Below are 25,259 nucleotides of genomic sequence, written 5' to 3'. Positions count from 1 at the left end.
TCCAGTGAAATTGGTGCCATTATTATCCTCCCTCCCACTTTTTTTTTTTTTTTTTTTTTTTGAGATATACTCTCGCTCTGTCGCCCAGGCTGGAGTGCAATAGTGTGATCTCGGCTCACTGCAACGTCTGCCTCCCGGGTTCAAGCAATTCTCCTGCCGCAGCCTCCTGAGTAGCTGGGATTACAGGCTGACATCACCACACCCAGCTAATTCTTGTATTTTTAGTAAAGACGGGGTTTCACCATGTTGGCCAGGTTGGTCTCGAACACCTGACCTCAGGTGATCTGCCCACCTCGGCCTCCCAAAGTGCTGGGATTACAGGCCTGAGCTACCGTACCCAGACTATCCTCCCCTTTTTAGGGGTGGAAACTCAGGCTCACAGGGGATAATTCTCTGAAGTCACATGTTTGTTAAGTAGCTCTTAAGGCATGTGTGAGTGAATGAAAATTTATTGAACAATTGTGTGCTTAAATGTGACCTAATCTTTTTCACTGATGTCTCTTATTTTATCTTCATAATCACCATGGTATACACCAGGCAAAAAATATCACAGGATGCTCTAGGGAAGAAAAACAGATCAAGAGCCTTCTCTCCTGGCTCCCTGGTCTCCTGACTTTCTCACTTCTGCTTCCTCTCTCATTATTCTCTCCAATGAAATGAGGGCAGCCCCGCCAGGACCCAGAACAAATACTGCAGGAGAAATGCCTTCTCCATCTTCTCCCTAGATCTTCGGTCTTCAAATCAGGAAGATGAACAAGTCTAAGGTTAGTACATTTTTGTAGGTAACCTAGAGGACGAGCAAAGCAGCCAGTTTTTGCATATATCTTCCTAATAAATATAAAAGCTAAAGCACTACCTATAGAGATATAATTATTTTTGAGATTTTCTACAACTATATTTGACTGATATTCAAGGTTTGACATGTGTGGATAGATTTTTTCTCTCTCTTAGTATTTACCACAGAATATTTAGAAAACAGACATGTAAAAAGAACAAAATGAAAGTCATTCATCAGGAAAGGAAAAACTAAAGATTTTGGTGTATATCCTTGCAACCATATACATATCTATATAATTTTTTCATTTGGTTTCAAAAATGAGGTCATAGAGTAAAACTATTTTATAATCTGCTGTTTCACTTAATGTCGTTTTATATGTTTGCACTGTATTCTAGCACCTGGGTATGCGTGATTTATTTAATTAATCCTCTATTGGATATTTAGAACATTTTTTTTTTTTTTTTTTTTTTTTACTGTTATAAGCAATGCTGGAATGTACATACAAATTTTTGTGCCTAAAAGAAACTTAGAAATGATATGAAAACCACAACCAGGAGTGGTCAGGGAATTGACCAAAATTACCCAGCTGAAATCTTGCAGAAACTAAGTGGGGTCTTCTGATGATCAATCCTGGCCTCTTTCCTCCATACCAGTAGTTCTCAATCCCTACTGCAGATTCTCAAATCACCTGCTGAGATTTAAAAATATATCATGTCCTCGCTTCACCCCCAGACATTCTGAATTAATTTATCTGGGGTGAAGCCCAGGTAGCAGTATTTTTAAAAAAAACTCCCCTGGGGGCTCTAATGTGCTGCAGGATTAGGAGCCATTGCTCTATACCAGGCAGCTGCTGGAATCAAGACTTCACGGAGAGCTGTCCTGGAACCCTCTCAGCATTAGCTTCTGCAAGTTAAACAGGGAATGGTATAATAGAGTCTCTCAAAACATCCTATAATTATTCTTTCTCGAGCTAACTGGACCCGAGTATGTTACTCTGGTAACTTCTTGGTCCATTTTTGTGGGGTCTTTGGTCTTGAAAGAGAAATTTCAAGTGTGTATTCAGGAGAATACATTGGAGAAGTGCTTCTTCATGTAACTGCTCAGGTTTTAAGAGAGCTTTGAGTGTCTGCTTTACAGGTGGTACAGGGGAAGGGCTGGAGAGCAAATGAGGAGCTGCAGCTTTAGTATCTCAGGCTTTTCCCATTTGTACTCACAGCCACAGAGCCCGTTAGCATTACTCGCACACAGATCTCCATGGCTCTGAGCCCCTCCTGCTTGGCTACAGCCAGCCTCTTTAGGCATCTCCAGGAATTCCAGGGTTGAATTTCTGTAAAATACTGGTAGGTGTCTAAATGGGTCCATTAGTTGCTCACTGTCGTGGTAAGCTGGCCTGAGCATCTGCAGCCTCAGGCCCTAACTGTCCTACAGAGGTATCAATCAGACCAGAACTTGTCCATCACTACCATTCATTGTGCCTTTTTGTTGCAGGGAAGTTGGAAATAGCTTGCAAGCTGAGGCTAGGGAAAATGGTGCTCACCCACCATGTTTTCAGACCAGAGATTGCAAATTAGGAGAAGACTGCCTTCTGTGTTTTCCAGTTATTTAGACAAGTGTCTGGAGGGAAAGTTAATTGGCCCACAAAGCTCTAGGATTTAGTGATTCAGCAGTTCAATTCATATTCACAGGTTCCCACTCCAGGGCCTGAGCTGAGGAGTATGGGGCCATGATATACCATACCCAGAGCACCACTCTCTCAGTGAAACTGGCCTGATTTTCCAACAAGCCACATGCCAATAGAATTGAAGCAAATTTACATTTGTACAATGAAACACACCTGCTGCCTGCTGACCAACTCCTTTTCCTTGCCCTTCCTGTTTTCCTTTCTGGCTGTATAAACCTGTAACTTTAGTGAGGAAGAAGGAATGGATTTGAGATCTGGCTCTCGTGTCTCTGGCTGATGTCACCCGCAATATAATAAAGCCTTCTTCCCATGTCAATACTCATCGTCTCAGTGATTGGCTTTTTGTGCAGTGAGCAACAGGACCCAGCCTGGACCCCTGGTGTTCAGTAACATTAGAAACTACAGCAAAGTGCTAGATTCCCTTCTCCCTTATGGTGGATTTGCTCCTGGGGGCTTCCTACTGCCCTTCCTGTGATCTGCATGCTTCAGGTCTGTATAATACATCAGAACACCAATTGAAGATAAATGATGAAATAAAAATGGAGGAGATGGGTGTCCATTTACAAGTGATAGAAGAAGCTGCTTGATCCTAGCTCTGGTTACTCAGAAATTCCTTCACAATAAATAACAGGATGGCTGGAGAGGGGCACCTGTGGGGTAGTGGGCAAGATCGTGGGCTGGAGGTCAGGAGATCTGGCTGCTCATTCCAACTCAGTAGCTCACATGCTGTGTGACTGAGGCAAGTCACCTCACCTCTCAGGGCTTCGGTTTCCTCATATGTAAAACAGGGATAAATAATTCCCAGCATATAGAGGTGCAGAAAGGATTAAATGTCATAATTTTGGTGGAAGCATGTTACATCTTGTAAATCACTAGAATATCTACAGTCAGAGTGGGGTCCACCCATTCAGTAAAGGGTAAGTGTGCCTCTTACCCTCGGGAGCCTCTCAGGCTTCAAGATATCAAGGAGTAGGATACAGCACTCCTTTAGCTCTAAAGTTGAAGTCTAAAACAACAACATCATCAACAACAACAACAAAAGCCCTGTAAGAGACTTCACAAGACACCTAGGAAGGAATACAGTCCCAATAGCTGTTCTTTCTGTTACTCCCTGGCTTAGATTGCTGAGCTAGGGTGGAGATGCTCCCACATCAAGAACACCTCCCTTATCGCTTGCTCTGTTCCCATCTCTACCTCCATTACCAGTATTTGAATATGCCAATCTGCTTGGGGGCATCTCTTTTATCCCTGGAGGAGGGTGGAAGTTGAAATGGGTGGGAAATAGACCTAGAAAAAGGCAGAGGATGATGGCGGGTTGAGTGGTACATTTACCACTTTGATGGCGAGTTGAGTGGTATGTTTACCACCTGGACCCTAGAATAAACTCAAACCTTGATGAGATGGAGTGAGGTAGACGTGACAAGAAATACATGAACAGTTTATGAGTGGCACTTTCTCAAGCCCCAGGCCACTGAGTATGGCATAGAATTGGTGGAGAGGCCAACTCACATTTCAGTATATAACCCACTCACTCTGGGGACTGCAAGCTTTCAGAGCACCTCAAGACAACCCCCTTACCTGGATTTTTCAGAGTGATGGCAAGGAAGTTGTGCTAAGGGGTCTTGTGGGCAGTGGGCATGGACAAGGGACAGCTGAAGCAGGAGAAGGAGAGGAGGGTTGAAGTTGCTGTGTGATGCCTGTGGTTGCAAACTGATTGGTGGGCTCATGTGCACTATCTCTTTGGGGACTAATAAAATAATATAAAATTTTTAAAGAACATGAAAGTTTTGGAGTTACGGATTCAATTGTCCTCAAAAGCCCCAGAAAAATGCAATTGCATTAGCAATATAATAGTGATGTTTAAAATGTTGATGTTGAATCTAATTAGAATAAATTATTGAGGAAAAAATTAAATTATAGAAATCCCAGATCTCAGAGTTTTAATGAACTTCTGTGTTAGTCATATGATCCAGTTTCCCTTCAAATGTACAAATTTCTTCCCTAGACATCACTCCGCAGGTAATACCTATGTTTCTCGATGCCTAATCTCCTTCACTTCAGTTCCCTTTCACTTGGCTACTTTATTGGAGGAGGGAGAGGAAAGGGCAGGAGAAAAATGGATGGGCTACATTAAATCTTGAGTCTTAGAATAGGGACAAATTAAGTTTTGAAAAGGAAATGTTTGATGTAGGTTCCACACCTGTAAGCAAAAAAAGCTGATCATAGAATGAACACTGTGCTGGGAATTCAGAAATAGTTGTCTAGAAATGGCCATAACTCTTTTGCGTAGATTGACATCTGTCAATATTTCACATACAGTGTTCTCTTGCAGTTAAATCTTACCAGCTACTAAATCATATAAATAACAAGAAAGTAGGTTAAGAAGTTTTTTTCCCTTTAGGGTCTCATTTAGATAAAGTTAAATATGTATGCCCAATATTTAGCACGCATGCAGACCTCAGACTCTGTTATATACCTGACAGGCTGTCTTGATCTTAATTATAATAAGATTGATGGTTCCTGTGTGATGCAAGAGAGTAATATGTGAGCCATATGATAATTTGCATTTGTCTTCTCGGCAAAAGAGAAGGTCTTTAAAGCAATTTGATTTCAGAACAAATTAACAAATATGATAATTTCTTTATGTTCAATTACAGAAAGGTTTAACATGTTCCTAAGGCTAATTTAAAAGATTTGGTCTTCATTAATAATTCAAAGCCAAAATGTATTTCCTTTTTTCTCAATATTTGGCGTATTATTTTTATTTTAATTATGTAACAGGTATTGACAAGTTTTAACACTCAATAATGTGACATTCTGAAAGCAGCAAAGAAAGAAGGTGATAAAGGTCACAGTTACTAATATAAACTCAAAGTGATAAAACACTCAGGCATTTCTTTAGTTGTTCACATCCAACAATCCACAAATATTCTGAACAAACAAGCAGGTGATAATTAACAGAGGTAGACACTAATGGCTGAGAGCCACTTTTAGTCAGCAGACTTTTTCTATGGGCCAACATATAAAAATTGTGATATTTCACACGTAAACTTGAATTCATCAATTCTCTTAAGAAAAAGTCACACACACAAAATGGCACATTTGGCCAATATTTCCCCATGGGACTCAGCAAACAGTGAAGCCTGGTGGCAGCTGCCTGCTTCAGATCCAGGGGCACGTGCTCACCCCGACAGCACTGCCCCACTGTGTCCACTTTTTCGCTTCACCTACCTAGGGCCCTGCTGGACCTGGGTTTGGAGACCTTGAATTGCACACTCCCTCCAATCACCAACTCTGCGACTGGAGAGTCCCTTTTATTTGCCTTCAACTCCATTCCTTTATCTCCTGGCAGTACCCACTCCTTAGTCAGCATAGTTCCCAAAGAACTGGTTCGGCCCTCCTTCCCCATTTTCTCTTTTCTTTTCCAGCTGAATCATTCTCCTTCCCTGCCTCTTTCCCCCTCACATCCCACAGAATTTCCTTCTCAGAAGATGGAGAATGCCTTTGTAATGCTGACACGTGAAGCAAGACTTTCCTGGAATGAACTGTGTGATCACATATATCTTTTGGAAAGATTACACCTAAATAGATATCTGAACTCGCTTCACATTTTCATTAGATCTACAATGGCGCTGTGTAATAACCTAATACTAAAATTTAGACAAGAATTGAAACCACTCAGAGCCTGAACAGATTTGGTAGCTTAAAACATATTTCATCCTCAGAAAACAAAAGATTGAATCTATGAATATAGAAACAGTTGATATGGCTTGTTTTATGGAAGGAACATTTGCCAAGTGATTTTGCATTATGGTGCATGCTGTGGCCTAAAATAATCCTCATTATTCAATGATGGTACAGTACTCAAACAGATGCAACCATTTGAGCTCAAACTTCAGATAGTAAGAAAATGTGACTTATGGTGGAAAGACATGCATGGGAGTCACCGAGTTTGGAAGAGACAGCAATCTCCTTCAAATCGTGTTCTTCCCTACGTAGAGAGTCTTCAGTGAGGGCTGAATCATGTTCTCGTTCCTGACTGTGCGCTGACTGGCAGGGGTCATCTCTCTGTGCACACAGGTAAGGCTTCTCAAATGTCCACAGGTGACTACCCCACAGCTACACTCTTTCAAAATGATGACAACTGGGGCCTTTGGCCATCTGCTGTGGTCAAGGAAAAGGACCCAGCTGGGGAGAGACCTTCCATTCAGCCTTCAGTAGGGTGAGTATTTCTCTCTTCCAGGCAGAGGACAGCTGTATTCACTGGAACTGGACATTACCAAATTATGGTCACAAAAAGATTCTGACCATTTCTATTGGCCTCACCTAGCTCACTTGAGGACAGAGAATCTGTTGTAGTCCTCACAGGGAAGGTCTTTCTACACTGGCCACTATTTTTGAGCAGGACCCAGATAAGTATTATTACAACACCAAATAGATTTTTGTAAAAGTTAATAAAGTGCTTGTAAGAACAGGAACAAGAGTCTGAAGGTGATTGGTCTTTGACTTGCTTTCCAGTTACTTTTTACTCTGTGGAAATGTATCCATTTCCTCCCACCCACATTTTGTTACAGCAGGATAGGACAGAATGGAGTAGAATCATTTATTAGAAAAAAAATTACACAAACCCAAAATGTCTCTGATGCACGATTCAAGAAACATGAAGTGCTTATTATATATCAGGGACCATTTTAGCAATAAATTTGTATTGCTACCTAAATTTTTCCTACCTCAGCAATATTTTGGTGAGGATAAGGGAAAATGATTTATTCTTTAATTCTAAGATAAATAGGACTGTTCATGGTAATGAAAAAATAGGAATATGATATAAAAGATGAAAACTCAGAAAATGTCTGTTTACTGACAATATGTAAAAGAGACAAAAGGCCAGGTGTAGTGGCTCACGCCTGTAATCCCAGCACTTTGGGAGGCCAAGGTGGGCAGATCACCCAAGGACAGGAATTTGAGACCAGCCTGGCCAACATGGTGGAACCCCATCTCTACTAAGAATACAAAAATTAGCCGAGCATGGTGGCTCATGCCTGTAGTCCCAGCTACTCGGGAGGCTGAGGCAGGAGAATCCTTGAACCCGGGAGACAGAGGTTACAGTGAGCCAAGGCCGTGGCGCTGCACTCCAGATTGGGTGAGAGAGCAAGACTCTGTCTCAAAAAATAAATAAAAAAGAATTTTAAAAACCCCATCAAGTTCCCAGATTTCCTCAGCTTAGTGAGTGGATGGCAAGACTGGAAATAATTCCATGCCAAAATAGAACACTTCAAAATGAGACCCACTAAGGGAATAAAAGAGTTTAAAACTCAGAGCCTGAAGCCCCAACAATCAGTCATTTTGGCTGGAAACTAGAAATCTCATGAGGGAGGCAATTTAGGTAATTACCATGATGATTTTAACGCCATTTGTGGGAGAACAGGAGCTCTTGTGGATTTATTGACAAGGGATTTCAGTATTTTAAGAAGTAGTGTTTTTGAGATTGGTCTGATAATCTCTTCCGGATCTCATTTCCTATGATTTCTTCCCATCTTTTCTCCCAGCCTCAGTGTTACTTTCTTAGGAGTGTCCCTGTCACTCCAGGGGGAGGCTGTCTCTCCTTCAAACCCTTCCAGCACTTCCTACCATTCCCCACCCTCACCACCCCCGTGCTCATTGATGTCCTGGAGTGGAGCTGGTGGCCAATGCCATTGTTGTGATGGGGAGTCCTGCCCCTGCTAACATGTCCTCCCCTGGGAAAAAGTAGGTCAATTCTTGAAACACCCAGAATTCAGCCCACCCAGACCTGGGTCAGAGTCTGATCCCATAGGGTTATGTCTAGGACTTGCATAGTCAAACAACCAGGAAAGAAGGTGCCCCCAAATGAAGCAATGTGAGTAAATGTGGTATAGGAAAAGAAAGACTGAAAAATTAGGGGTCCAGAGAAAAGTGCTGAGGCCTCAAGAATGCAGAGCCAAGATCCATTTACATTCCAGCGGCGGCTTCAGTAAGGCCATAGTTTTGTTATTTTTTTCCTTCCTGCCTGTTTTCCTCCTCTTAGTAGCTGAGGAAATCTTAAAAACCCTCAAATTGGCTGTGTGCTGGCTGAAGAGATCCTTGTTCTGAAGTGTGTCCGGGGGAAGAGAGGCTCTAAGTGGAAATAATAGTTTGTGGCAGTAGAAAAGAAGGAAAGCAATCCTGTGGCCAGTCCAAGAAAGAAGGGTCTGTCAGGAAACAGCACAATATGGTGGCAAGAATAAAGATTCTGGCACCAGAGAGACCAGTGTTCAAACTCCAGCTCCACCAAACATCTTGACCAAATATCTCAACTTTTCAGAACCCCAGTTCACTATAAAATGGAGATTTAAAAAATACCTAACATTTTGAGTTCTCTAGAAAGTTTCCAAGTGAGCTTCACCTAAAATCCAGAGACAGCTCTGGAATCTATTTGCTCTGGACAGGACCAACATCTTGGAACCATAGGGAAAAGGCAAAAGAATCATGAGGATCTCAGTCCTGACATTCTTGAGTTGGTGAAATAATCTCAGCTCCCACCCAAATACACAGCTGGCTCTATGATGACGCCAATCTGTGAACAGGTTGGTCTCTGTTATTTGCAAGTAAATGTGCTTCCCAGTCAACATACCAACCTTTAAAAACAGTATCCTCCCGGGTTGTAGGTAAACGTTATTTCAGATGAATCATATTCATTTCATCATGAATATGATTTAATCATGAATTATATGTGCAAAGGGAACAGCACATAGTAGGATCTTAGCACATTTAAACTCCTAGTTCTGTTTCCCCATGGTTCAAAACAGACAATTAGTGTCTCCTGAGGCTTACCTATGGCAGAGGCCTATGACTGTATAACTAAAAGAGAGAGTACATTGCTATTTGCTCTTCAAAGTTCAGCCCAAGTGACATCATTCCCTTTATGAAGTTGTTTTCCCTGGCTACACCCAGTCAGGCAGAGCTGATTACTCTTCCTCTACTGTATCCTCTGCCTACTTCTATTGCAGAGTTGATTCCATTGTTCTGCAATGATTTGTTTAATGTCTATCTCTATACAGAGGCTGGGTGATAAGCTCCTCAGGGGCAACGGCCATGTTGATTCATCTTTATGCTTCTGGAGGCTCTCACAATGTCTGGCCCATAATACGTGTTCAGTGTTTAATGAAAGGAACAAATGAACTAAGAGGAAAATGAGCAGGAAGGAGAGGTTAATGCTGATGGATCTACCTTTACTTCTTTCTCCCACTCCAGCATCCCTTTTCCTCACTCCTCACATCCAAGCTCCATACTCTTCCGGTCTCCCCAGTCTTGCTAGAGATCCTGCCCTAGGCCTCAGGAAGCATGACTTTGGCTTATAGATTAGGAAATTTGTGTTCTCAGCAGACAGCTGGTATGGAGAGAGATGTATGCAAATCAGATCATGAAACTTGCAGTCAGGGAAATTACATGACACCGCCCTGGCTGCTGGGACATTCAGGAAGTTGCTGTGTGAGGCTTCTGAGAAACTCTTTTAAGAAGGGCCACATTTAATCGGCTTATGTCTGTGCTCTCTGCCCTTTCTACTTGCCTGGAACATGGATACAATTTCTGAAGCTGCAACATCAATCTTGGGACCTTGAGGAAAAGCCCCAGAGAACTACAGAAATCTCAGTCATGATGTTCTTCAATCATGAACCAATGTTGGCGATCCCTACCCCTTTAGGTATTTAATTATGTGAGAAAAAGCCACCTTTATATGTTTAAGTCACTGATGTCTGGCCTATGTTACTGGCAGCTGAAGATAATTCCAAACTGATAATGCAGTCTTCAAGGATATTTACCTTGCTGTTGGCTGCTGCCTCAAATGCTTTTCTCTACAATTATCGTAGGACTGGTCCCTTCTCAAAGTCAGGTATTCAGTTCGAATGTTACCTTCTCAGAGGCGCCTTTTTAACCACCTATCAGAAGATAACTACCCACACTGCATATATCATTCCTTAATAATATCATCTTGTTTTCTTTTCCTCACTGCATGTATCACTATCTGAAATGCTCTCTTTTGTTTGTTTCTTCTCAATCACCAGCCCCACCCCCGCCGTCACCACCACACACACCATAAATACAAGGATTTTATTTTGTTCAAAGCTGTTGTATCTACCGCACCTAGAAAAGCACTATGAATAGGTTCCCAGAAAGAAAGATGACTGCTGGAGTTGGGCATGAATCTATTTTCCCATAGAAAATACAGTTATATATGATGAAAAGGGTTGTAATTTAGGAAATTATGGGTTAAATACTGTTTATGACCTAAGTACTATGTATAACATTGTTTATATGGGATAATGAGTTCCAAGTCCAATTTCCCTTAATGAGCTCATTATGATCTTGACCACAGATCATCTTGTAGTTTATCCCCATCTCCAGAAAACCCTTCCTGCTTCCTTGAGTTTTCTAGCTGCTTCCCACCTTTTATTCATAACAGTTTATCAGATTTTAACTCCTTGATGACATTTTTTTCTTTGATTTATTTACGGAGGTTTAAACATTTTTTTAAAAGGGTCTCAATCTCATGTAGATTTTTTTAAAAATTGATTTCTTGAGTGTCACTACCTATACTCCTTGCAGGCTCTACCCCATTTCACATCCTGTCTTGTGAAAATTATACTTAAGTCCTTTCAAAGCCAACTCACCTAACTTCCTGCCCTCCCAGTGGTTTCTAAACTTCATATCTTTTCCATGAGTTCACTTAAAAGCCACAAAATCTTTTTTTCAATCCTTTCCGGACCCTTTCCCCTGTTCTGCTTTTCAGTGTGAGGAGCATGGCAGACTATAATGAGAGTGCAGGTAAGACCTTGACATGCAGGGGAGTGAAGTTTTTCTTTTACTGGCTAACGAGTACGGATTTACATATAGAAACTATATATGTAGATGAATGGAATAGGGTCACTCTGTTACACACACTGAAGGAGTAAAAACTAGACCAGTTTGAGGAAGTGGAATGTTTAGAAGTGAAGTGGTAAAACATCCAGGAATATAGGTTGGGTACTGTGACAGAGGTTGTTAGTTGTTTCCCCATACCCATTCTTTCCGTTTTCCTTAGTAATGAAATCCTTTTTATTTAAGGTGGCAATGAAAAAAGACTGTATTCCCCATTCTTGCTTGCAATTAGGTATGACCATATGGTACCGTTCTGGAAGTTTTGTTTGAAACTGATTAAGGAGTGCTGACCCATCTGGACATGGTGGCCTTTTGCCCTTCCTCTTTCCTTCCTCCTTCTGTGCTGGAACATGGACGGATGGCTGAACTTCTGTGCTCATCTTGCCTCATAAAGCAAGGTTGAGGACAGAAACCATAAACAAAGAATGGGCGCAGAACCATCTGGTTTCATGGAGCCACTGTACCAGTTCCGAATTGCCCAACCTAGGACTTTTTTTTTTTTCTGGGCAAGAATAAACCCTGGTGTCTTTAGTAATTGCTACTTTGAATTTTCTGTTAAATATAGCCAAGTATAATCTTTTTTGATACAGATGCACACTTGGGAAGCTTTTAAAAATACCCCAATGCCCAGGCAGCATCCCAGACCAATTAAATCAGAAACTCTAGGGATGGCACTAAAGCATGAGCAAATTTTTAAAGCTTCCCAGGTGATTCCCATGTGCAGCCCAGGTTGAGAACCGCTGTTCTAGGCAGATAGGCCTCATATGTTGCATGTTCAACAATCTCCTGGGAGATGCAGTGGTGCTTGTTAAAAATTTGGATTTCCTATCCTTACCTCCCCAGAGGTTTCGGTTCTTCAGGTCTGAGGACATCCCACCCACGTGATTCTGATACAGGAAATCTAGTTTCAAATTTGAAGAAACACTGCTTTAGGCAATAGGAAATCTTTAGAAGTTTTAAAGCAAAGAAGTGACAAGATCAGAGGAGCATTTTAGGAGGAGGATTAGCCTGGATCTACTGAATAAATTGAAGAGAAGAGGTGAGAGATTGAACTCAAGGGGACCAATTGGGAGGTACTACAACAGCTGATGGCCAGAGGGGATACAGTTGTGAACTAAGAGGTGGCCACAGAAATGGGGGGAAAAAAAGAAGGCACACAATAGACACTGAAAAAGATAAAACACTACAGGACTTGGTACCTTATGGGATAAGGGTGGGGGCACTTCAAGATATTCTCAGTAACTGAAGAATACATGAGGGCTTTGGCTTCTTCCGGGTTAGTATATATTTCCCCTTGTGCTCAAACTTAGATTGGTGTAGTTTATCAGTTTTCTATAGATCTGCAGCTGCAAATGTTAACTTGACTTTTGTTAACCTGATTGTATCTAGAGTCTTCTATTAGGTTGAAAACATATATTTAGGTCAAGAGTGGTGAGTCACACTTATAATCCTGGCAGTTTGGGAGGCTGAGCTGGGAGTGTTGCTTGAGGCCAGAAGTTCAGGACAAGCTTTGGCAACATAGCAAGACCCCAGTCTCTGTAATAAGTTTTTAAAAAATTAGCTGTGTCTCATGGTGCATGCCTGTAGTCCCAGCTACTCAGGAGGCTGATGCACAAGGATTGCTTGAGCCTAGGAGTTCAAGATCAGCCTAGGCAACAGAGTGAGACCCTATCTCTAAAAATAAATAATAATACTAATTATTATTATTCGCTAAATTAGTTCTATTTAAAGGCTCAGATACTTTATCCTAACCAGAATCAATCTCACAAATAAGTTTACTCTGTGTGTGTGTATTATATATGTATATGTGTGTATGTGTGTATATATATATGTTTTTGTGTGTGTGTGTGTATGTACGCATATAGGCAAGTAATTAAATGTTTTTCATAAAGTTTTACCTTTTCTAAAGTCATGTTTTGTAAAGCAAAGGAAATAAACAGGCAGTTTAAATACTGTTCTGGAGCTGTGCTTTCTATAGGTGTCTTTTTGGGATAAGACACAGCTAAACTCTCGGGGCCTAGAATTTTAAACAACAGTTCAAAAAGATGATCTCAATGGTAACTGATTAATTAACTATTCAATATAAAGTGTCCACTAAGCAGAGAGATGTTACGGTAATATTTTATCAAATAACATAAATTAAATATAATTACTTTATGAGTAATTCTAAGATACACAATGCCCGCTGATTTGTCATAATAATGAACACCTATGCCTCAGAAATGGCTCTTAGGTATGCTCTTCGAGTCCTCTGTTATTTAAAAACCAACATTGGTTTTAGAATTATATAAAAAAAATAGTTAAATGTAATAAGATGTAAACGAATGTAATCTCTCAATTCTTACTAAAGTCTGTATCAAGACCCGGCTTCTGTTAAGAATAGATTTTAAAATACCAAGTAAACTTAATGAATAGAGAAGACAACTATATCATCACTGAGCTTACCACTCAGGGTGCAAAGATGAGTGAAACAGTCTTGCTCTCTTGCACTTTAGAGTACACATAATAAAGTGACAGTGAATTTTTCCAAAGTTAGTTTTAGATTTAATTTTCTCTCTAATTGGAACATCTATTAAGAAGACTCTAACAAGGTGAAAGTCATTAAATCTGTTCAAAACATAAAACGGCTAAACTTCAGTAGGCAATGGGGGAACACTTGTCTAGATGCCATATCACATTTAGCTGAGTTGCTAATAATAGCCCTCTTCTTTAATCTGGTGTGAGTCAGAACCTTGTCACTTGCTCCGGAGTATGCTTATGGTCCTTAAGCAACAGTATTAGCATCATTGAGGGGCCACCACCTGCTCAATTCTCTCATGCACACCAGGGAAAGTGAATACCCCCTGTGTGGGTGTGGATTGTCAGTTGCTTCATCAGCTCTCCCCAGTATTGCCTCTTGTAGCTGGTTTTGGTTTATCTTTATAATGTGATTAAAAGTTCTAACTGTATTAGAGACTCAGTATCTTTGTGAACAACTCCATTTCATACAGAAAACATTCTATTCTATGTTCACAAACTCTACCCTTATATGAGTTACGATCTTGCAGATGATTAAATATTGGGTCCTGGGATGGCTTTGTATGAAAGTACAGAGAGAGTATATAGAAAGTCCCAGGCAAAATCCCACCTCTAGTTGGGGCAAAACAACCCAAAGTGTGTATTTAGCTGCAGATAGGTCAAGGAAATTTGTCACGGGTTAAATTATGCTCCCTTTCCCCCAACCAAATTCATATATTGAAGTCCTAACCCCCTAGTACCTCAGAATGTGACCCTTTTTTTTGAAAATAGGGTCATTGCAGGTGTAAATAATGAAGCTAGGATGAGGGCATACTGGAGTAGAATTGGCCCCTAATTCAGTATGACTGGTGTCCTTGTAAAAAAGGGAAATTGGAACATGGATGCACACACGAGGAAAAGGCCATGCGAAGCTAAAGGCAGAGATACTTCACCAAACCGAATAAAGTGAAAGATGGTCAGCAAACCACCAGAAGCTAGCGGGGAAGCATGGAGCAGATCCTTCCTCATGGCCCTCACAGGGAACCAACCCTGCTGACACCTTGACCTTAGACTTCCAGCCTCCAGAACTGTGAGACAATAAATTTCTTTTATTTAAGCCACTCCGTTTGTGGTACTTTGTCACGGCAGCCTTTGCAAACTAATACTGAATTGTTCTTCCATCATTATCTTTATGGGTAGTATATTCTTTTGGTATAGACAAAACTTGCCTTTCACTATTTGACCAGTGAGAGCTAAACATTTTAAAGCAAAACACCTTTAATAGGAAGAGAAAAGAAAAGACAGAGTGGGTGGCCTGGCATGCCTGCCAACCACAGGTCCCTTTTACTAACGGCAGAGGCTGTCACTGCCCACATAAGGCCTCCTCCACCGTGTGGATCAAAGAAGGCTGAGAACTGCTTCCATGGTCACCAAGCTCTTCTTCCATACTCTGTCACCACACATCATTGCTGCTGGCTCAGCCAGTGTTGAAAGGACTATTGCTAAGCTGCAATACTTTATTCTCCCTTATCTCACTCTCTCACCTCCTAACTTCCTAACAAACAGAACAAGGGTAGGAACAAGAAACCAACTATAAGTGGGACTGAAAAAATCATGGGAAAAAAATTAAACGCAAATCAAAACCAAAACGGCCCACCCCAACCCCCCAAGAAAAGGCAGGAGGAGGAGAAGGAAGACAAGGAAAGAACTTGAGGAAAGAGAAGGAGAAAAGGAGAGAAACATAGGTCTGGTTGGTCAGGAAAATCATTGCTGGAGGGAAAAACCTGAAATAGGAAATTAAGATTCTTCTTGTGAATGTTCTATGTTTGGATCTCAACAAATTATTTCTGGAATTCAGTCATCAAACTTCTTGCATGACATTTATTTTTCCATAGCTCAGTTCTGTAAACAAGGTCCATGTGATTCTCTATGAATTAACATAGAATAATGAGATGAGGAAGCCAGGAGATTCAGAAGTCATTCAATGTAACACTCTCATTTTGGCATGCAGGGAATTTAACAGACTTGTCCAATGTCATATAGCCTATACCAGAACTAGACCAAAAGATTTTGTAAATATTATTTGATATATGAAGAATCTAGGCTGATTTATATAAAAAATTTCTAAACTTAACTACTTTTGAATCTTAACATCTCCATATAATTGTTATGGTATCCCAGAACAGGCTTTTTGATAGCCATCTGGGAAACTTCAACCTAGAAAATGTCTCAGAATATAATATAAGAAACCAAGGTAAGCAAAGATTTATTCCAGCCAAAGTATTCATTTGGAAAATATTTGATGGATTAACACTTTTTATATAAATGTATCTCGACAATCTGAAATTTTAAATGTCTTATTATATTACCACTAACTTGCACTTAATAGCATTTACTATATACTTGCAGTCTCCTAACTACTTGATCCTCACAATGCCACATACTCTGGTCCCATTATTCATTAACTGCATTTTGCTGTTGAGGAAACAGAAGCAGAGAGGGAGAGACAATATCTTTGCCTGACTTCATACTACATGTGACTACCAGCACAGCCAGACTGCGAGTCTGGCCCCAAAGTCTATGTACTTAACCATGGTACCAGACTACCACTAACCACTCTGTGAATCAATCTGCATACAAATTCACACATGTCCTTAGCAAGTGGTAAAGCCTTGTCTAATCTGATTTAGAATCAGTGCTCTTTCCCATCACACTCTACTGTCTCTCATATTGTCATACTTAAACTTAAGATCTGGAGTAAATCCTTCTACATTTAGATTCTCTTGAGAACCATTAATCAAAAGCAGCAGTGTGAGAAAGATTCAGTCCAACACAGACACTGCAGAAGTACAGCAGCACAAAGAGAATCCTGACCACCAGCGCCCCAGCCATAGCAGTAACTCCCGAGGTGTGCTGAAGGATGTTGGCTCCTGGGGCCACTCGTACCTTGTATGCTATGCTCATCTCTCCTCATTCTCAGGTGTGGGTGATGCAACAGGTGCTAGACCAGGGAGCAGGAGATCCAGGTCCCAGTCTTAGAGCAGCCTCTGACTGGCAGTGCCATTGACAGGCTGGACATGTGGTCCCTGCTTCACATACCTAGCTCAGTTAACTCTCTCAAGTACCCCACGAGCGGGCATGACACTAGTTTACAGATGAAGGAATTGTGGCTCAGAGAGTTAAGCATTCCATCAAGGTCATAAAAGATGATACTCTGTCCAAGTCTGCCTGACTTCAAAGTCTTCACGTATTCTTTGTCAAGTTGCCTCAAAAGTCACTTAAATCCTCTGAATCTTAGACTTCTCAAATATAAAGTGCCATGGAGCCCTAGGGATTCTATGAAGTGTCTAGAAGTCACTTTGGGTAGGAAGTCCAAAAGGCAGGACCCGGCCTACTCCTGATATGCACATGGACACACACACACACCCCAAGCAGTGCAGAGTAATGTCACTATGACTGTCTTTATAAATGTGGCTTTTTACATTTAGATTGAAGAGAGGATTTGCTGCTAAAAAGTTTGAGGCCCATTCTTGCAAGTGATCTTTAAGGCCCCTCTTAGCTTTAATGTCTGGGAAAGGGTCAGGGTTGTAAAGATATCATAACTTTAGTAAATCATGACAGTCAGAGGAGACTTTGTATTCACCTGGCTAGGTCTGTCAAGAATGCAGATATCTGATGCCTTTGAAAGAAAAGGCTGTGTCTGAACTCTGCTGATCTAAACATAATTTGAGAAACTGTGTTGATTGTGTTTGTGAAGATGGCCTTCTTATACAGGGCCAGTTAGAAAAAACGTAGTCTGAGTTTTCTTCTGCTGTGAGCTCCACCATTCCTTGAGAGTTTCAGTTGGTCAGGGATGAAAGGTATATAGCATTAGTGGCTTGTTTAATGCTAACTCCTTGTTTTTCCTCTTCTTCTCTATCTTGCCTCATCTTCTTTTTACCCTGTCCACCTTCAATCCTGTCTACCTCCTGTGGCCCCAAAGCCAGCTGGCAGACCAGGAAGTGGGGGTCTGTATTGGTAGAAAATGAATAAATTCACTTACTCCTTCAAGTCCTGCCTTTCCCGCACTTGTATTCCTACACAGAGCAAAGCATTGGTGCTTAAACAATAGCCATGAGGCAGGTGTCTTGAGGAATGCGTGGGGAGCCAAGTGTTACTTTTCCTCCACCCTATAGCTCATACCCCTTCATTAAAAGCTACATATGTAGAAAATAATAAAGTTGACAAAAGAAACACAAAAAACAAGTGTTAATGATGGTGATGATGATAATACCTTTCTAAAAAACAATTATTGAGGTATACTTTGTACACCATAAAATTCACTCGTTATTAGTTACAATTCAATGACTTTTAGTAAATATACAGTATTGTACAACCATCACCATAGTCCAATTCTGGAACATTTCCATCATCCCAAAAAGATTCCTCGAGCACATCTGTAGTCTCTACCTGCTCTCGCCTCCAGTTCTAGGTAACCACTAATCTACTTTCTGTCTCTATAGATTTGCTTTTCCTGGGCATTTCACATGAATGGAATCACATGATATGTGGTATTTTGTGACTGGCTTTTTCAGTTAGCATACTCTTTTTAAGATTCATTTATATTTTATCGTGTATCCTTTATACATAGCACCTTTTTGAATGGCAGCATTATATAGAGGAAAAAGCATGAATATCAGAAGCATGCAAACATGGGGCAGAATCAAAGCTGTGTCACTTCTTAACTGTGTAACTTTGGGCAAGTTCCTCAATCTCTCTAGACCTATTTGTAGAATAAGAATAATAATCCCTCCCTCAGCTGAAAGGGAATAGCTGGGTTGTGATGACAAATAGTGGGCGCTCAAGAAATCCAGTTCTTCTCTCTAAATTTCACCAAAAACCTTTGCTTTTCTCATCCCTGCTTCAAACTTTAAAGTGACTCCTACAGCCTCCCTACCAGCCTTCACATCAAGCTTGAAACAAGAACCCACATAACAAGTGATATCAGAAACGGAATTCCGCCAAAGGGAATCACATCCTTCATTAATGGAGCCCAGATGGTGAGGAACTAAAGGGATTTCCTTCAATTATATTGCTGTCATTTTTTATAACGAACGTCAAATTGCATTTAATTATTATTGTAAGGGGGGAAATGTGTCAAATTCTATCCTAGAACATTTTATGGAGTTGGTTTTCCTTTGGCAAGGCTCTAAGAACCTTATTTTACCATGAATTCTTATAAAACTGCGCCCATTAACATCAACACTCAGATAACATGCAAGCAAGTAGCAAAGAGCTAAAAACACCAGAGTAAATAAAATCCACCTCATGCCAGGTGCCATGGTGCATTCTTGTAGTCCCAGCTACTCTGGAGGCTAAGGCAGGAGGATTGAGCGCAGGAGTTTAAGACCAGCTGGGGTAACATAACTAGAATACCTCTGAAAGAAAAAAAAATCCATCTGAAATCCTCCAAACTCAACTTTTAGCCAATAGTTTCGGACCTTTTCTTTCCTGAACCTTTAGAAAACCCTGAATTTCGTGTGTGTAGCAAAATAGACTGAATTCAACTCCTTGTTCATTCCTCCAGCCCACCTTCTCTGATTAGAACATGTTCTCATTTTGAGTTCCAATTCAAAGGGATCCTAAATACAATCCCATCCTGTAATCTAGGACACAAAGTTTACAGAGTTGCTACTCCTTAGCCCTGAGAGAAAATTTCCTGTCCTAAATCTGCTTTTCCTTTGGAATTATTGTTTATCTGTGCCTTTAAATTTAACAGTGCTCCTTCACATTTCTGATTTTTTTCCTCTCTCTCTCCTTGTCTGGGACTTATCACAGCTGCATTTCTTCCCCAAACTCCTGAACCACTTAATTCCCTTCCATTACCCAGATTTACTTCTCGTTAAGAATAGTATAAGAGTTAAAACAGAAAAGGATAAGGCTTCTCAATATTTTTACTAAATAAAATAGGGTTATAGCATATTTTGTTTATCCCTCTCTTCAAGGAGATGAGTACAGCATATCATTTTTCATGATATAAAATGCCTGTGGTCAAATGTGAACTAATTATTAAGAGAGGCAATATATGGCTTTCCAGTCTTTATAAACTAGTATTAGTCACTATATATATTATTGGAATTAAAGATGGCAAACAGTGATTCTTTCAAATAAGTAAATTAGATATAATTTCTACAAGTGATCAATTTGTAACATTATCAGGTGAGTCTGACCAATTTGAACTCCTGCTGTGATAAAGATATACTCACATAGATAAACAGATAAATGCTATATCCAGTTTGAACCAAACACTTAATGTATCGATGCATTTGTATAAGGATTCCTATGTTTCCTTGCTCTAAGTACTTATCTTGAAAATAGAAACTGTTAACAAAATCCATGGCTAACTTTTTTCCCAATATTAAGAGGTGAAAGAAGGAGTAGGTAGGATCCAAAGACACAAGTTTTCACATACTGAATTATCTCCTAATACAGGCTTGAAAAACCATAAATCTGATGAAAATAAATAAAAATTTGGGGGACAAAGTCATCTTAGTTTTACTGAGATTGTGAATGTCCCCAATCTTTAAAAACTGTTCTTATGCTAAAACTTACCCCTTCAGATCACCACAGTGAAGAGTAATTTATATCTAAGACCTTATTTTAGGGATTTTATTTTAGGCGGTATCATAGGAATTTATCTCATGGTATAAATAGTTTAGTAAATCTGGGATTTGGGAAAGATTTTTCTCTATAGCACAGGCCTTTTGTTCAGCAGCAGATGACAAAATAATTTTGAGGCATGATGATTTAACTTCAGTTTGATGCCCAACCATCCACCCCAAATCTTATGCTCCAAATTCCAGTATGTGGCCAGAGTATTGAAAATTAAGTTTTAAAAAAATCACTTGATCCAAATCTTCTAAATATATATACATATATACAAGAATGACATAGCCTTCAAATTGTGGTTTGGCCTATAGTTTGTGTATAGCTCTCTAAGAGAATTTCGATCTCAAGATTAAAATCTCAAATATGTGGAGATCATCTCTGAGGCCTTGGCTACCATAAAATTCTGTCAGCATCCATGCATCATGTATAAGAATTACCAAATAATGCCGAGTCTCCTACCCTGAGATGGCAGCCAATTTTTGGTGTGCCTGACGGGCCATTTCACAGCCTTTGGTTCTTGTCTTGTGCATTTCCGCCCGGAGTGAGGGGCAGCTGACCGAGACATCCCCAATAGAAATGACCAGCTCTCGGTACAGGGCCACTTGTGTGTTGAACTCTTGGACAAGCTGGAAAAGAAGTGAGTTTTTTTTGTTTTGTTTTTTTTACCAAACATTTCTCATCAGAAAGTTTCCTATTTTGGAGTACATAAACAGGGGCCTTCACTGACCCCTCAGTCGGCTCCCCAGATCTCCAGCTAAAGAACCTAGGAATGGTTTAAAGCAGTAGCACCAAAATGGCAAGTCTCTTTGTCCAAGGCAAGTGTTTATTTTCATAGGCAAGCCTGGCCATGGAAGCTCTAATTCCAGACCTACTTCCCCTCTCCCTTTCAGACTCAGTTTCTGAAGAGCAAGAAAGCATATTTGGAGGGCTACCATGCCACTCCCAGGCCAACAGAGAATGATGCTGGGGACTCCTACATAGACGCTCCCCTCTGCTACTGCTAGGACATGGCTTTTAAGTTGCATGGCGGGAGGGGCGGGGGAGGCCACAGGTAGGGTGTAATAGGCAAACCGTTCACCTCTTGCTGGGCCACTGAACCTCTCGGCCTGACGGGAAGACCAGCTACAGCCTCTGCGCTGGAACCTTCGACCCCTCGGTAGTGCCCCGTGCGCTGTATTTGGGTTTGTTTGCTACTCTCTCCCCAGAAAGCAGCATCCCCACCTCCTCATCTCTCCCTCCCCGGTGAGCGAGCCAGTTCACTGTGTCTTTTGCATCCACCATTCTTCGAGGGGGTAGAGGCACAACCTACAGTCGCTGATCCAAAAGACCCTTGCTGTGACACTTCTCTCTGCAGGGCCATTACGACCCGGGTGTCACCCTGAATTTGGGGGACTGCAGATTTAAAAATAGTGCATGTGCCACGTGATCGGCATTGAGGCGCTGAGGGTGGGGGAGTGGCTGGCACTCAGGCAAATGATTAACATACATGACTCCCCCCACCCCCTCTCAATTAAAAAAAAAAAGAGGCGCAGTTTTCACCCACCATCTTGCAGTCGTCCAGGGCTCGTTGGGTTTTGTGGGCGCTCTCGGAGCCGCTGCCCCTGCGCTCCCAATCTCCGCTCTGCAGCGGGGGCTTGCTGATCTGGAAGATCGAGGAGCGGGTGGACCGGCTGGGGCGCTTTTTGCGCCCATTCGGTGCAGAACTCATGCATACACATCCACCAAGCCGAAGCCGCTGGTGCAGTGCGCCCCGGCGCGGGCGGCCCGGTTGTTGCCCTGGGCGCCGCCGCCGAGCAGCCGGAGCCTGGACCTGAGGCGCGCAGCTCACAGTGCTGGGGCTGGCTGCACGGGTCGGTAACCTTCAGCTTGAAGGAGAGCCAAGGAAGCGCTGGCTGTGCCGTGCAGCATCGCTTCCACTAGCAGCGAGGAAGGGGCGCGATCAAGTTCTGCTCAGCAGCATTGCCGACCCTGTCCCGGGAGCTGGGCGCTGGCGCGGGCTCGCACTGCCTTCCTCTCGGCATGGATTGCAAGGCTGGGCGAGAAGGAACGCGCCGCCCGGCGGTTCCGAGTTTCCATTCAGGTGGGGGAGCAGCTTTCAAAGCCTGCGCTGCAAGGTGGGGGGCGGAAAGGGGTGTCGCTCTTGCTTCAGTGTCTTCCCGCAGCGGCACTCGGTTGTCTTTCCCCTCCCTCCACTGTCGCCAGGCCTGGAAGGACTGGCTGTCCCCAAAGCAAGCAATTGGTTCTAATCGGCTGCCTTGATCCCTCGTCTCTAAGGGCTCGTCTGTTTGAAGATCCCAGATGAATCTGTGGCGGGACTGGCAGACGCAGAGAATCGGTCCGGCTGACGTTGTTCACGGGCCCGCACATTGATAGGACGGGAATACTAATGTGATCTGTCCATGCAACCCCCTTCCCCCTCCACACTTTATGCACTTATCCAATCAAATCCCCGGGAACATCAATTGCAATATTACTTCATCTGCTCTATTATTAGAAACGAAAAGTGTCATCAGAGTGGAGCACATGCCACATGCTGGGACCTAAACATGGATTTGAAATAAGCCAGTATGGGCCTGAGGCCCTCACCATCTGAGACTGAGACTGGGGCCACAGGAGGGGGTGCGGTTTTGCTCCAAACGGAAGACCTCTTGATAACCTAAAAGGAAATCTTTGTTTCCCTGAGTTGTTTTGTTTTTATTTTGTCTTTGTTCATGGAGGGGGAAGGAGGAGCCAGTGAGGCAGAATGCACAGAGGCATTCGCTCAGATTGGGCCTCATCCCCATCCCATTTCAGCTAGTAAAGTTCTTAGTCTTGCATGCCAGGGTTTCAGGACCCGGCTCCTAGAGTTCCCTTCTAGAGACTTGAACAAATAAGAGCCAAGAGATCTCCCTGGACACTCAAAATGACCTTCTTCTCAGTAACCCAGAGGCCAACAGAAGTGGCCTAGAAAAGTGGGGATGATGCCTGTGTGAAAAGGAGTGGGGGTGAGGCCCTCAGCCATTTAAGTTCACCCTTCCCACTGGCATCTTCCTAAGGTTCTTCTGGGAGGAAGAGCTAGTGTTGTAGGCATTCAACTCTAAGGCTCTAGGGATGCTTGTTCTCTTGAATGATTTGTTTGGAGAGAGAGAGAAAGGGGTCTGCCACAGGAAAGCTAGTTATGTATTAGTAATCCTAATGAGAACAGATCAGAAGTTCCTGGTCAGTCTGTTAAAGGGATATGGAGAGTACATAGAAAGAGAAAGCCAGAAATAGCCAGGAAGCTTAATATCCTAAGGAGGGTGACTCTACATTTTTTTTAACAAGACAAGTAAACATAATGGGGTACTACAATAAGAGAGTTATTTGGTCTTTGTCCCCAGTTCCTGGTGCAGAATTCCTAAAATGCTTGGAAATTGCCTGACTTATTATAAGGCATCTTGTCACCAGAAAGACCAAGCCTTAATTAGATGCTTGCAACTTTCAACCTCACCCCCAATCTCAGGGGAAAGAAGAGGAGCTGGTGACTGAGTTCATCACCAATGGCCAATTACTTAATCAATCATGCCTACACAAAGAAACCTCTGTAAAACCCCTAAACAACAATAGAGTCTGGGGAGCTTCTGGGTTGTGGAAGATATCTAGGTGCTGGAAGGGTGGTACGCCAGGAAGGAGCATGGAAGTTCCATGTCCCTTTCCCATACCTTGCTCTATGTTTCTCTTCCAGTTGGCTGCTCCTGAGTTGTATCCTTTAGTAAGTAAAGCTCTTTCCTGAGCACTGTGAGTCATTCTAGTGAATTACCAAATCTGAGAAGGAGGTTGTAGGAACGCCTAAATTTGTAGCCAACATGGACAGAAGAGTTGGTAACCTGTGGATCCCATACTTGTGACTGGCCTCTGAGATGAGGGCAGTCTCGTGGGACTGAGCCGTTAAACCTGTAAATCTGATGTTAACTCTGGGTAGTTAGTGCCAGAAATGAATTGTAGGCCACCTAATTGGGGTCAGAGAGTTGGAGAAGTGCTGTTGGAAAAGATATCATGTAATTGGGTGGGAAGGAAAAGAAAAACCTAACAGGTGGATAACTGAGTGGATATTTGGCTGCATTATTATTATTATTATTTTTTCTGAGTCAGGGTCTCGCTCTATCACCAAGGTTGGAATTTAGTGGCACCATCAGAGCTCACTGCAGCCTCAACTTCCTGGGCTCAGGTGATCCTCCCACTTTGGCCTCACAGGTAGTTGAGACTACAGGCACATGCCACCACACCCAGCCAATATTTTGTAAAGACAAAGTTTTGCCATGTTGCCCAGGCTGGTCTTGAACTCCTGAGCTCAAGTGATCCACACACCTTCACCTGCCAAAGCGCTGGGATTACAGGTGTGAGCCACTGTGCCTGACCAGAACTTCACACAAGCTTGAGAGTCAGTTTTCCCTATCAAAGATCAGAGGAAGGAGGCATCAGCCCTTATGCCCAGACCTTGGTGTGCTGCTATCCTCCAGGTGTTTAGATGGCCCAGAGACTGAGAGGACTCTTCTGCTGGCCGAATCTCCCCAAATATAAAAAGATAACAGGTTAATGCTTAGTCAGCTCCCTGACCCTTTCTCTTTCCTGCAGTGTCAGTTACCTCCCCTCCCCTCCCCTCCTTTCCTTCCTTCCTTCCTTCCTTCCTTCCTTCCTTCCTTCCTTCCTTCCTTCCTTCCTTCCTTCCTTCCTTCCTTCCTTCCTTCCTTCCTTCCTTCCTTCCTTCCTTCCTTCCTTCCT

At 42.1% G+C, this 25,259-nt stretch overlaps 1 protein-coding gene across 1 annotated transcript in view; it reads right to left on the bottom strand.

Annotated features, from left to right (window-relative positions):
- Window positions 1-23,194, bottom strand: part of RGS7BP (regulator of G protein signaling 7 binding protein) — a 105,813-nt gene extending 82,619 nt beyond the window's left edge. The window contains exons 1-2 of the mRNA XM_025388139.1: window positions 22,063-23,194; window positions 20,979-21,145 (exon numbers count right to left, since the gene is read on the bottom strand). Of these exons, the coding sequence (XP_025243924.1) occupies window positions 20,979-21,145; window positions 22,063-22,227 (332 nt within the window). The 5' untranslated portion in view covers window positions 22,228-23,194. The remainder of the gene's footprint in view (window positions 1-20,978; window positions 21,146-22,062) is intronic.
- Between the last annotated feature and the right edge of the window lie 2,065 nt (window positions 23,195-25,259).

Source organism: Theropithecus gelada, chromosome 6, assembly GCF_003255815.1.
Source record: "Theropithecus gelada isolate Dixy chromosome 6, Tgel_1.0, whole genome shotgun sequence".
Classification (NCBI taxonomy): domain Eukaryota; kingdom Metazoa; phylum Chordata; class Mammalia; order Primates; family Cercopithecidae; genus Theropithecus; species Theropithecus gelada.
Note: the sequence above shows the minus strand (reverse complement) of the source record. Positions and strands in the feature narration are given on the sequence as shown.